Source organism: Felis catus, chromosome B1 (assembly GCF_018350175.1).
Source record: "Felis catus isolate Fca126 chromosome B1, F.catus_Fca126_mat1.0, whole genome shotgun sequence".
NCBI lineage: Eukaryota > Metazoa > Chordata > Mammalia > Carnivora > Felidae > Felis > Felis catus.
This window is the reverse complement of record NC_058371.1, coordinates 193,373,741-193,386,518: the sequence shown is the minus strand read 5'-3', so window position 1 is coordinate 193,386,518 and position 12,778 is coordinate 193,373,741. Positions and strand designations below refer to the sequence as shown.

Below are 12,778 nucleotides of genomic sequence, written 5' to 3'. Positions count from 1 at the left end.
CTTCCTTTCTGTCTACTGTCCACCTGGCTTTCTCTGCTCCAGCCACCAGCCGTACTGGCTTCTTTGCTGTTTCTTGAACGTATCAGGCATTTCAGGCCAGATTAATGGAATTAGTGACTTCTAAGCTTTCCTGAAGATTTTTTTAAAATATAATTTATTGTCAAGTTGGCTAATATACAGCGTATACAGTGTGCTCTTGGTTTTGGGGGTAGATTCCTATGATTCATTGCTTACATACAACACCCAGTGCTCATCTCAACAAATGCTCTCTCCTCAATGCCCATCACCCATTTTCTCCATCCCCTCCTCCATCAACCTTCAGTTTGTTCTCTGTATTTAAGAGTCTCTTATGGTTTGCCTCCCTCCCTCTCTGTAACTATTTTTTCCCCTTCCCTTCCCCCAGGGTCTCCTGTTAAGTTTCTCAAGTTTCACATATGAGTGAAAACATACGATATCTGTCTTTCTCTGCCTGACTTATTTCACTTAGCATAATACCCTTCAGTACCACCCATGTTGCTACAAATGACAGGTTTTATTCTTTCTCATTGCTGAGTAGGATTCCATTGTATATATAAACCACATCTTCTTTATCCATTCATCAGTTGATAGACATTTAGGCTTTTTCCATAATTTGGCTATTGAAAGTGCTGCTATAAACATTGGGGTACATATGCCCCTATGAAACAGCACTCTTGTGTCCTTTAAATAAATTTCTAGTAGTGTTATTGCTGGGTCATAGGGTAGTTCTATTTTTAATTTTTTGAGGAACCTCTACACTGGTTTCCAGAGTGGTTGCACCAGTTTGCATTCCCACCAAAAGCGCAAGAGGGTTCCCGTTTCTCCACATCTCGCTAGCATTTGTTGTTTCTTGAATTGTTAGTTTTATGACTCACTATGACTGGTGTGAGGTGGTATCTCAGTGTGGCTTTGATTTGTATTTCCCTGATGATAAGTGATGTTGAGCATCTTTTCATGTGTCTGTTGGCCATCTGGATGTCTTCTTGGGAAAAGTGTCTATTCATGTCTTCTGCCCATTTCTTCACTGGATTATTTATTTTTCAGGTGTTGAATTTGGTAAGTTCTTCATAGATTTTGGATACTAACCCTTTATCTGATATGTCATTTGCACATATCTTTTCCCATTCCGTCAGTTGCCTTTTAGTTTTGTTGATTGTTTCCTTTGCAGTGTAGAAGGTTTTTACCTTGATGAGGTCTCAATAGTTCATTTTTGCTTTTATTTCCCTTGCCTTTGGCGATGTGTTGAGCAAGAAATTGCTGCATCTGAGGTCAAAGAGTTCTCCTCTGGGGTTTTGATGGTTTCCTGTCTCACATTTAGGTCTTTCATCCATTTTGAGTTTATTTTTGTGTATGGTGTAAGAAAGTGGTCCAACTTCGTTCTGCATGCTGCTGCCCAGTTCTCCCAGCACTATTTGCTAAAGAGACTGTCTTTTTTCCATTGGATACTCTTTCCTGAAGAGTTTTTTAAGTAAGCTCTATGCCCAATGTGGGACCTGATCTCCTGACTCCAAGATCAAGAATCCACATACTGAGCCAGCCGGGAGCCCCAAGAGTCTTCTTCTGTCTTAACACCCTACTTGCAAAATTCTGACTTCCTCAGGGAATCTTGCTGGTTGCTCTCTTCGCCCACAGGGTGGCAATCTTTGCCTTCAATTCAGGCTCCCTCAGTCTCAAATTAAAGAATTAACCACTGAGTTAACGGGCTCTCATGTTTCCTTTGGGCCAAGACAATGTTCCCTGCAGGACTTCAAGGCAGGAAAAGTTATAGAATGAGTGTAACTACCCCTTGAGATCTAAGTGTTTTTAGGGATGAGGATTTTAGGCTGTGAGAGCTTTCTTGGGGGAGCAACATATTAGGTAGTTGATGTTGCTTTATTGGCGGGGACTTTGAAATAGAACCATTATTTATGGGAAGGGTGACAGCATATCCTGAGAGGTGACAGCACCAAGTTAGGAAGTGTGAAGTAGGCTGACAACATACAGATTTAACCATGAAATGTACTTGGTTTTCACCTTGTGTAAGACTTTAACTCTCTGCCCATCCCCTGTACCCTATTGGCTTTATCCCATCACTTGGGAAACAAGTGTCTATTCTGGTCTGTACCTTTGCATGAGATCTAGGGAAAGGACAGCCCCTCTGGGGTCTTAGGTCCTCATTTCTGTTAGGAACAACTTCACCTCCTATGGGGGGCAGCATTGTTCAGAGAAAGAGTGGAGTTTGGAATGTCAGATAGGTCTGCCCCTTGCTAATTGTTCGGCTTCGGTCTTGTTGCTAAACTCTGAGCTTCAGTAGCTCTAATGATAGGAACTTCCCCACAGAGCCAGTGTGAGATTTAAATAGTATGAGTTAAGGAGTAAGCACAGTGCCTGGCACATGGGGAGCACTCTGTGGTGGTCATACACTTTTCCTTCTTCCTTCGAGTGCTCCCTCCTGCCTCTGGGCTCCTGGAGACAACTGCCAGGGTTGGTCAGAAGTAGGGAGAAAGGGGGAGAAGCCAACAAGAAGGGTCGACTCATGGGGGATAGGGCAACTGAGGAACCATCTGGGGTCTGCTGGAAGGAATAGAGTGGTAGGAAGGGGGAGGACGTGCCACTGACCTTGAATCCTAAGGAGGCAGGCAGAGAAATATTGTCATGGCTAAGACACCAGCTCAGCCTGCAGACTTTCTTACTAACAAATCGAGTCTTCCAGAAGCTGCTTTTGGAGCTTCTGCCAAGCATAAACACTGATTAAGGCATGCTGGTTTTCACAGGCCCTCTGATTCTTGAATATCCTTCTCAAGATTGGAGGTTACTATCATTGTCCCTCAGCCCAAGACCACCAGGAACACAGGGCAGTTGAACAAGATGGGCTTCATCTCTCTTTCCAAGAGTGAGCCCTAGTACGAGGGCCCCTGGGGCAGGGGAGGGTTCAGTGTGAGCATGTTAAAAAGGATTGATAGGATTGGGGCTTCTTTTATGAACTTTTGGGGGAAAGAGGCTGGCTTTGCCTGGATGCTGCCAGGGAGCACAGGGCAAGGGGGTCATTCTGTGATAGGGTCTGCCAGGCTGCAAGCATGAAGCAAAGCCAAAGCTGTCATTGGTAAAGAGGGAGCAGTCACTGATATTTACTACGATACAAGGGTATTTGGTCTGTGTGTGTGTGTGCATGTGTGTGTGTGTGTTGTGGATATTGTCTGTTGACATCACAGTCTCAGGGTCACAGAGATGTTTGATGTCAGGTGCCCTTGAATTATGTTCAACAGGAGAACACCAGGCCAACGCAATTCTCTTTTTCATCGCCAACATCTCCATATATAACCTTGTTCTCTCTGGGTCCCCAGGAGGAAGGAACTACAGCAGCTGGGCTGTGATGGCTTTACTTAATTTTGGAAGAAGGGATGATCCTGAGGGGAAGAAAGAAGGCAAGCGAGTGGGCTAATGGTCTGGTCAACTGGACCTCCAGGTAGATAGACTAACGCCATTTGCTAGAACGAAGCGGCCTATGTCGTGAATCCCCTTAACAGGACGTCCTTGGTTAAAGATGACTTAGAGAAAATTGATTCATCATCTGTGAGGCATGATTCCCTGGAAAGTCATGTAAGCAGTGGAACTCTCTGGGTAATAAAATGGAGATATTTCATCCTTTTAATCCTTCTCGTTGTGTAACGAACCCTACAGAACCCAAAAGGTCACTTCATGGTATTATCCATGATTCTGGGCCAGAAAGCATGTCTCATGCAGGAAGGCAGGCAGGACACCAGGGGCGATATAGGAAGTGGCATCCCTCCCTCCCTTCCTTTGACTGAGCCTCTCAATGACTTGTCTCCTTGATATGATTCATCAAGTCTGACTCTGAGTATGATCTGTGATGAGGAGTGATTTGACAACCCAGTCTTGCTTGAGGATGCAAGAAAGTCTTTAAAGGGGAGACAGTTCCACTGGAGAAAGTCTGTGGCCCTAACCCCTACCCCTCCTCATATATCACATCACTGGGCCTTGAGTGGTGGGGCCAGGGCGTCTTGCCTGATTACATGCTATTGTTTTTAGCAGGATGAGGGATAGAAAAGACACTTTGTAGCTAGCAGGCGTGAGGGAGGGCACAGAAATGATGGGTGGTGACGGAGTAGAGATCCTCTTCTGTCTCTGCTGGATACAGGAATTCCTAAGGTGGTATGTTTTCTTTAAACCCAAGTCCTAAGCTTCCCATGATTCTCAAGTGTTTGGTCTAATTGCTCAGGCTACTCTAAGAGAAAATAAAAGTTTTGTTATGATCGCTATTGTAATATATGTTTATTGTAGGAAAAGTCAAAGTATAAGATGGGACGATTACAAGGCAACCTTATACTCCTCACCAGGTATAACTAGTTTAAAACATGGTTTGAGGGGCACCTGGGTGGCTCAGTTGACTGAGCGTCTGACTCTTGACTTCTGCTCATGTCATGATCTCACGGTTTGTGGGTTTGAGCCCTTCATCCGGCTCTGTGCTGACAGCACGGAGCCTGCTTGGGATGTCTGTCTCCCTCTCTCTCTGCCCCTCCCCCGCTTGCTCTCTATTTCTCTCTCTCAAAAAATAAACAAACAAACAAACAAACATGGTTTGATTGCCGTGGTTTCTTTTTCTTTCAGTTTTAAAAAATTGGTTGTGATTTTGCTATATCTTCATTTAAAAAAATTGAACTCCCCTTCCCCCCTTTTTGGCTGGCTTGGATAATCCATTGTTAAATTTTTTTCTTTTAATGTTTATTTATTTCTGAGACAGAGAGGGACAGAGCCTGAGAGGGGGAGTGGCAGAGAGAGAGGGAGACACAGAATCCGAAGCAGGCTCCAGGCTCTGAGCTGTCAGCACAGAGCCCGACGCGGGGCTCGACCTCACAAACTGTGAGATCATGACCTGAGCCGAAGTCGGTCGCTCAACCGACTGAGCCACCCAGGCACCCCTTGGATAATCCATTTTTATTGTAAACCAACAATACAGAAAACTATGAGGTGAAAGTGGAAATTTGCCTTTATTTTTCTTCCAAGAGACAACCCCAATTACCAGTTTGGTGTGCATCTTTTTCCTGTTTTCTAGAAGGTGAGGTCTTCTTTCATCACTTACCATAAAATAAACATCCCCCAAGTGATTCCAAGCTCTGTAGAAATACGTTGTTCGAAGGCTGCTTTGTTTTCCACTGAGCAGAGACACCTTTTGACGCCATTCCCTTCTGTTGGCTACACATCTCTAATCTCTGGAACCCATCAAAGGCAGCGAAGCCAGAAAGGGGGCACATAGAAACCCCGGGCGGTTACAAATATAGATAGATTTTGCACGCCACAACAACCGGGGAGCCCACAAAGAAAAATCATTTTCAAAAAAGAAGACTGCTTAACATTTCATCAAGGAGTTTTTGTTTTTGTTGTGTGGTTTTAAATCCCGTGCCTATCCTCTGTAGTAGAGAATTAGAAAATGTTCCACTATTTATTGAGTTTTCAAGTTTTAGTGCCTTGGGCAAAAGTCACCGGTGCTTTGATTGTAATTAGTTCTGGTCTTTCTCTGCCCTCAACCATCATCTGAGTGCCTTGAGGATAGCTCTGTGCCTGGTGGGAGGCTCTCGGTAGGACCCCGGGAAGTATTTGTGGAAGGAAAGAGTGGGTGATGAAGCAGCCCAAGTGTCCACGGTGGGTAAACGGATACCCAGAATGAGGTGTAAGCCTACAGTGGAATGTTGTTGAGCCTTTGAAAGGGCAGGGGATTCTGACACCTGCTACAACATGGGTAAGCTGTGAGGACATTGCGCTAAGTGAAATCAGCCAGTGATGGAAAGACAAGTACCCACGGTAGTCAAACTCACTGAGACAGAAAGTGGCAGTGTAGTTCCTCTGGGAGGAAGGGGCAAGGGGAGGCTTCGGAAAAATTCTCAGTTCTACTCTTTCCACCTTTGCCATTCTGACTTGGTTGGCCTGGAGTCGGTCTTTTCCGAAGCTCTCGGGTGATGGTTAAGTGTGGCCAGAGCTGAGAGCCACAGGACCCGATGACTTCCCACAGTCTGATCCGGGTACAGACAGCTCTTGGGAATAGCCCTGGGGCTCACAGTCTCTATCCCTGGCAGTAGGTCTGCCTGGAAGCAGCACCATTTTGGAATGGAGAGCCATTTTTAATGCAAAAAAAAAAAAAAAAACCAAAAAAAAACAAAAAAAAACAAAAAACAACTTCCAGAAATGGCTCTTATTCCTTCCATGCTGCTTCTTCAATTTTTTTATGTTGTTTTTATCTTATATTTGAGAGAGAGAGAGATCAACAGAATGTCAGCAGGGGAGGAGCAGAGAGACGGAGACAGAACCTGAAGCCGCCTCCAGGCTTCAAGCTGTGAGCGCGGAGCCCGACGTGGGGCTCGAACCCATGAGCGGTGAGATCGTGACCTGAGGTGAAGTCATCCGCTCAACGGACTGAGCCACCCAGGGGCCCCCCATGCTGCCTCTTCAGTCGGAGGCGCACCTCCATCTCTGTTGGACACAGACGTTCCTGAGGCCATCTGTGTCTTATAACCGGCCAATTTACTCAGAGCAGCTTGGCTTGGCTATCATTTGATCTGATGGAACGGTGCTCTACCCAGGGGAACAAACATGAACACGGGGGATTCTTGCAAAGAAGCCACACTAATGAACTTGAGGCTCCTTTCTGCATTGCCATCTATAAATGACTACTGCAGACACCTCCCTACAGTGCCGTCCCAATGCCTTTTTAATTCTATATATGTATTTATGCCGATCAAAATGGTGCCTGGCACATCCAGGGTGCAATGTTTACTTTTGAGTTTAAGGATAAAAAGAAACTTCAGGGGCTCCTGGGGGGCTCAGTCACTTAAGCATCTGACTCTTGATTTCAGCTCAGGTCATGATCTCAAGGTCGTGAGATCGAGCCCCATGTTGGGATCCGTGCTGAGACTCGGACCCTGCTTGGGATTTTCTCCCTCCCTCTCTCTCTGTGCCTCCCTGTGCTTGTGTTCTCCCTATCTCTCAAAATAAAGAAATAATACATTAAAAAAAAAGTAGCTTCATAAAGCTTGACCCCAGACTTCTGATTGTTCCTCCTCATTTTCTCTCAGTTGTGGACACAAGGAGGCTGTGGTCTCTGAGACAGAGAAAGGGAAGGCAGTTAAATCATGAACTCCTCTCACGTCTGTTTCAGCTTATGTTCTAGAACTCTGCTCCTTCTAGACAAGGAGCTCCGTTAAATTATTATCAACGTGGGGATCCTTGAGCCCAGAAGGTAGTGTCTCCTGAGCTGGGGGTCTACGTACCTAAGAAACATAAAAATAATTTTAGAGGTACGTGAGTTCTCCCAGAGGCTCCATCAAGTCTTTGGTGATTACATAACATGTTCATAAAAACATCTGGTAAACAGTGGGTTCTCGGTGCACATTCATTTCTCTTTCCTGCCAGATTTTTTTTTTTTGTAGTGGAAAATTCTCTTGCTCTTCATCTCAGGGAGACATCTCTCCCCCTCCAGCCTTTGTCTGCCTCAAGTTCTGCAGATGCTGGTAGAAGAATTGTATGAGGGAGTTGGAATCCGGAACAGGACATTTTTGAGAAGGCCGCTGAATTAAATTAGTGGAAGTAAAACATGATCCCCCAAAGTGACATAGCCACCAAACACTTTTTCTCTAAACTTGCCATGATGGTGCCCCATACATTTTGATTGACATCGAAGTACATAATGCAATAACCTGTTTTCTTTGAAATGTGCAGCGTATGGAGAAACCCAGATGGATAATGGTTTCCTGGCCCAGCTTTGGAAGGCAAGCCATGAGGCAGTTGAAATGTCCTGTGCAGATTGGGGAGTAGAGGGATCTCGGCTTGAAAGAGCCCTCCATGAAGGCTGCAGGTGTTGTGTGTGAGCTCATCGGATTCTCTCGAACCTCCCATGAGTGAAGTGATATTAGCTCCCTTTCACGGATGGGGAAACTGAGGCTGGAGCGCTTTTCTAGCCTGCCTTCCAAGGCAATGCTGTCGTAGGGTGGTGGGAGCCTGACCTTCAGGGTCACACAGACTTGGGACCTGTCCCAGCTTTCCCACTCACTCATCCTGTGACCTCTGACCGGTTCTATAACTTTGCAGCCTTCAAGTTTCCTCATCAGTACAATGGGACAACGGTAGGATCTCCCTGTGACCAAGGCCCTTTCTTCTCTAGAACTGAAGTAGTGATTTTAGATCTGCAATGGCCGTCAAGGTGAAAGATTGCGCTTCTCGCCTTCCTTTGCAGCTAGGTGTGGCCTGTGATAACATCTTAGCAAATGAGATGACAGCAAATAGAACATCTTCTAAGAGCCTGTCCTTAAGAAGCAGCCCACGTGCCCACTGCTGCTGCTGCTTTCCCCTCCTCTTCCTTCTTTCTCTTCCTCTTTCTTTTCCTTAATCTTTCCTGTTGGCTGGAATGTAGTCATGATGGCTGGAACTGAAGTCGCCATTTTGGACTGAGCAGATGGGTCTCTGATATGTGCAATGTCATAGAAATCCCAGATACTGGCCTTGAGCTTGAGATATGAGCAAGAAACAAAATTCTTCGCTGCGTCCCTGCAATTTTAGGTCTTACTAAGTTGAATCAAATATTGATACATTTGCTCAGAGAAATGATAGGTTAGATGAGATATGTATGTGCAATATATATTAAGCCCCCAATAAATGCTACCTTTTGTTGTTATTGTTTATTACTACTACTACTACGAAATTATTATTATTATTATTATTGCCTCAGCCCACCCAGCTACTGGATGACTGATCTGGAACTCTGTCCTGTGGCTTTTGCATATCAAAGCCATTACATTTTACAGGCTGATTCTTACTACGAGTGGAAGATCAAGGAGACAATCATGTTGCCTGCGGACAAGGGGATGGGCAGTACTGTTACCCTCTGGGTTGGGTTTGCATCCTAATCTGACCCCAAGGGGCCGGGTGTTCTCACCACCCCAAGTGCAGGACCTACTAACTCTGTGTGCCCTTCCCGGCCCTGTGAGGATGAGCCCCATTCCTAAGTTGGCCCAGGAGTTAAATGGGCCACGCCTGCCTCTGTGGGCTGCAGATGACTGCTCACAGCCAGCAAGGTCTGAGCAAGGGGCCCGAAAAGAAAGACAGGAAATATTATTGCTGATGTGGAGTGAACCTTTATTCTGTACTGGGCAGTGTTCCGAAAGGATTTACCATGTGTTTTATTTAAGCCCTCAAAGGTTAGGGTTTATCCCGATCGTGATACCTGAGTGCTCCCAGGGGAGACCCACGTCTTTGTCCCGAGGAAATGATGGGTTTCTGTGCACCTGCTAACAGGAACACAAGGGATTCCAGCTGCTGTTTTCTTTTTTTTTTTTTTTTAATTTTTTTTTCAACGTTTATTTATTTTTGGAACAGAGAGAGACAGAGCATGAACGGGGGAGGGGCAGAGAGAGAGGGAGACACAGAATCGGAAACAGGCTCCAGGCTCTGAGCCATCAGCCCAGAGCCTGACGCGGGGCTCGAACTCACGGAGCGCGAGATCGTGACCTGGCTGAAGTCGGACGCTTAACCAACTGCGCCACCCAGGCGCCCCTCAGCTGCTGTTTTCTTAGTCCCTCTCTGTGCCCCCATCCTTCCTCCCTCCACTCTTCCCCACCCACCTGCCTCCTCATGGTTGGGGGCTGTCTGGAGGGGACGAGGAGTCCGAATTCTATTTCAGAGACTTCTATCTGTAGGGCCAGCTCAGAATTTTCTAGTGGTGGCTCAAAAAAAAAAAAAAAAAAAAAAAAAAAAAAAATCAGATGAGACCGCTCTCATGCTTAAAACGATCCGATGGCTTGCCAGTAATTAGAGTAAAATTTGAAATCATTTCTTTGGCCCAAAAGACCTAAGTGATCTACCGCCTGATTATTTTTCTGACCTGATTTCTTACCACTCTTTTCCTTATTCCTTTCCGTGGCAGCTATGCTGTGTGCTTCAGGGCCTTTGTCCTTGTAGTAGCCTCTGTCTGGAATGTTCTCCTTCTCATCATTCAGTCTTAGCTTAAATGATCTCTCAGGGACACCTGTCCTGACCAGCCTCCCTAACCTGGTCATTGTGTTCTGCTGTCGCCCCCCCCCACCCCCCCCACCCCTTGATTTTCTGAATACTTGGAATAGTCCGTACTGATTTTGTTAACTTATTTGCTTGTTTGATTACTGTCTGTGTCTCTAACGGGAGAAGCAGCTCTGGGAGAGGCAGGGACGTTGCAGGGTGGGGAGGATAACGGTCATCTCTTAAAAAATGCTGTCCGGATGTGCGTGAAGTTCTAGGCATGCAGCCCGTGCTTCCTAGATGACACACGCCCAGGTAATTATGTTCAAAACCTAACCTTTCATGTTTTGTTTTGTTTTCCGTGTTTTGTCTCACAGACATAAAGATTGCCAAAAGATAGGGAAGGCATTCACAGATGCGTTTCTTTCTAAGGATCCTTGCAGCAGCACGGAACAGGACTATCAGCCTTTGATGGAGCTGACGAATCAAACTGTACCTTGTGACAAGGTAACGGGATAGAGTTATTGATTTTTTTTAAAGTTTATTTATTTATTTATTTATTTAGAGAACCAGCAGGGGAGGGGCGGGGGGGGGGGGGGGACAGAGGATCTGAGGTGGGCTCTGTGCTGACAGCCCCTGATGTGGGGCCCAGACTCATGAACTGTGAGATCATGAGTCAAAGTCAGATGCTTAACTGACTGAGCCACCCAGGCACCCTGAATTATTGATTTTTAAAACTGAGGATAAAAAAGGGTGCCTGGGTGGCTCAGTCAGCTAAACATCCAACTCTCGATCTCAGCTCAGGTCGTGATCTCAGGGTTCATGAGATTGAGCCCCGCATCAGGCTCTGTGCTGTCAGCTTGGGATTCTCTCACTTCCTCTCTCTCTCTGCTCCTTACTTGTGTGTGCACTCTTTCTCTCAAAATAAATAAACTGAAAAAAACAAAACAAAACAAAAAACAGGGGGTACCTGGGTGGCTCAGTTGGTTAAGCGTCCAACTTCGGCTCAGGTCATGATCTCGCGGTTTGTGAGTTCGAGCCCTGCGTCGGGCTCTGTGCTGACAGCTTGCTCAGAGCCTGGAGCCTGCTCCGGATTCTGTCTCCCTTTCTCTCTGCCTCTGCCCTGCTCACATTCTGTCTCTGTCTCTCTCAAAAATAAATAAACATTAAAAAAAACCCAACAAAACAAAACAGGATACAAGCCAAAGGAAGAGACTACAGGACCAAATTTTGGCCAGGATGAGGGAGGAGGAAAATCTGGAGGTTAGGGTGTATGTGTGGTTGGCCGAGATGGCGTCTGTGGAGATTTTGCGGCACCTGGATATCATCTGGGTTTGGGACATCTGAGGAAGAAAATTAAGAGAGAACCAGGGACAGGGAAAGAGGAAGGAGATGTGACCAAAAAGCAGACAAAGCAAACCTATGGGAAACCCAACCAACCCAAACAAAAAGGACCCAACTTTATATAACTGCGAAACTCTCCCTTGACCTCTGACGATGATGATGATAATTCATAGCCACCCTGCAGAATAAACAAGTCAAGAGTCAACACCCCCCATTTTACCGGTGAGAACACTGAGACTTGGTGAGGTTAGGCGGTCAGTGACTGCTCACGTTTGGTGGCCTTGAAAGTGACCAGTTGAAATGTTGGTAGCCTGGGATTTGGAGCCAGAGGGGCCTGGGGTTTATACATAGACTGTACTGGAACAAGTGTGGAATGGCGTACATCTTTCCTCAAGTCAGCATTTAAGGTGAAAATTCAGTGCACCCCAAATCATCTTTGTGTAGCCTCCGAGCCAGGCACCTATTATAGCCTCTCATCCCCTCGGTGGAGAGCTAGGGTTATTCCAGAGAGCCGGCCAGGTGCACCGACACGGGGCCCGTACAGAAGAGCTGCTTGGCAAATAACCCCAAGGATCCCTAACTCCGCAACAGACCCGGGACTAAGCACTTTTTATTTGCACTTGTCTCATTTCATCTCACATCTCGGGTTCCTTACAGTCACTATCGATACCATTTTACAGATGGGGAAAGTGAGGCTTAGTGATGCTCTGGCTGCCCAGGGTCAGGCAGCTGTAAGTAGTGACGCTGGTTTCACAGGGCACGTGCCTCTGGGGCCCACGCTTCAAACCACGCCCTCCTATCCGGAAGGAGTAGAGGGGCACCTGGGTGGCTCAGTAGGTTGAGCCTCCGACTCTGGATTTTGGCTCAGGTCATGATCACATGATCCATGAGATAGAACCCGAGTTGGGTTCTGTGCTGACAGTGTGGAGTCTGCTTGTGATTCTCTCTCTCCTTCTCTCTCTCTCTGCCCCTCACCCCCTCACAAAATAAAGAGATAAACTTAAAAAAAAAAAAAAGAAGGTGCCATTTGCAACTATGTGGATGGAACTGGAGGGTGTGATGCTAAGTGAAATTAGTCAGAGAAAGACAAATATCATAGCACTTCACTCATACGAGGACTTTAAGATATGAAACAGAAGAACATAAGGGAAGGGGAGCAAAAAGAATAGAGAAACAAGGAGGGAGACAAAAGCATTAAGAGATTCTTAAATATGGAGAACAAATAGAGTGTTACTGGAGGGGTTGTGGGAAGGGGGAGGGGCTAAATGTGTTAAGGGCATTAAGGAATCTACTCCTGAAATTGTTGCACTGTGTGCTAACTCGGATGTAAATTAAATAAGTAAAAATTAAAAAAAATTAATTTAAAACTAAAAAAAAAAAAAAAAGGGAATAGATCCATGGGCTGAAGATTGTTCTGGTATTTGACCTTTACAAG

General features: G+C 45.9%; 1 protein-coding gene across 2 annotated transcripts in view; it reads left to right on the top strand.

The window, feature by feature from the left end:
- Window positions 1-12,778, top strand: part of CD38 (CD38 molecule) — a 57,197-nt gene that overhangs the window by 29,045 nt on the left and 15,374 nt on the right. For both annotated transcript variants that reach the window (XM_023253287.2, XM_023253288.2), the window contains exon 2: window positions 10,377-10,506. In XM_023253287.2, coding sequence (XP_023109055.2) covers window positions 10,377-10,506 — 130 coding nt within the window. The remainder of the gene's footprint in view (window positions 1-10,376; window positions 10,507-12,778) is intronic.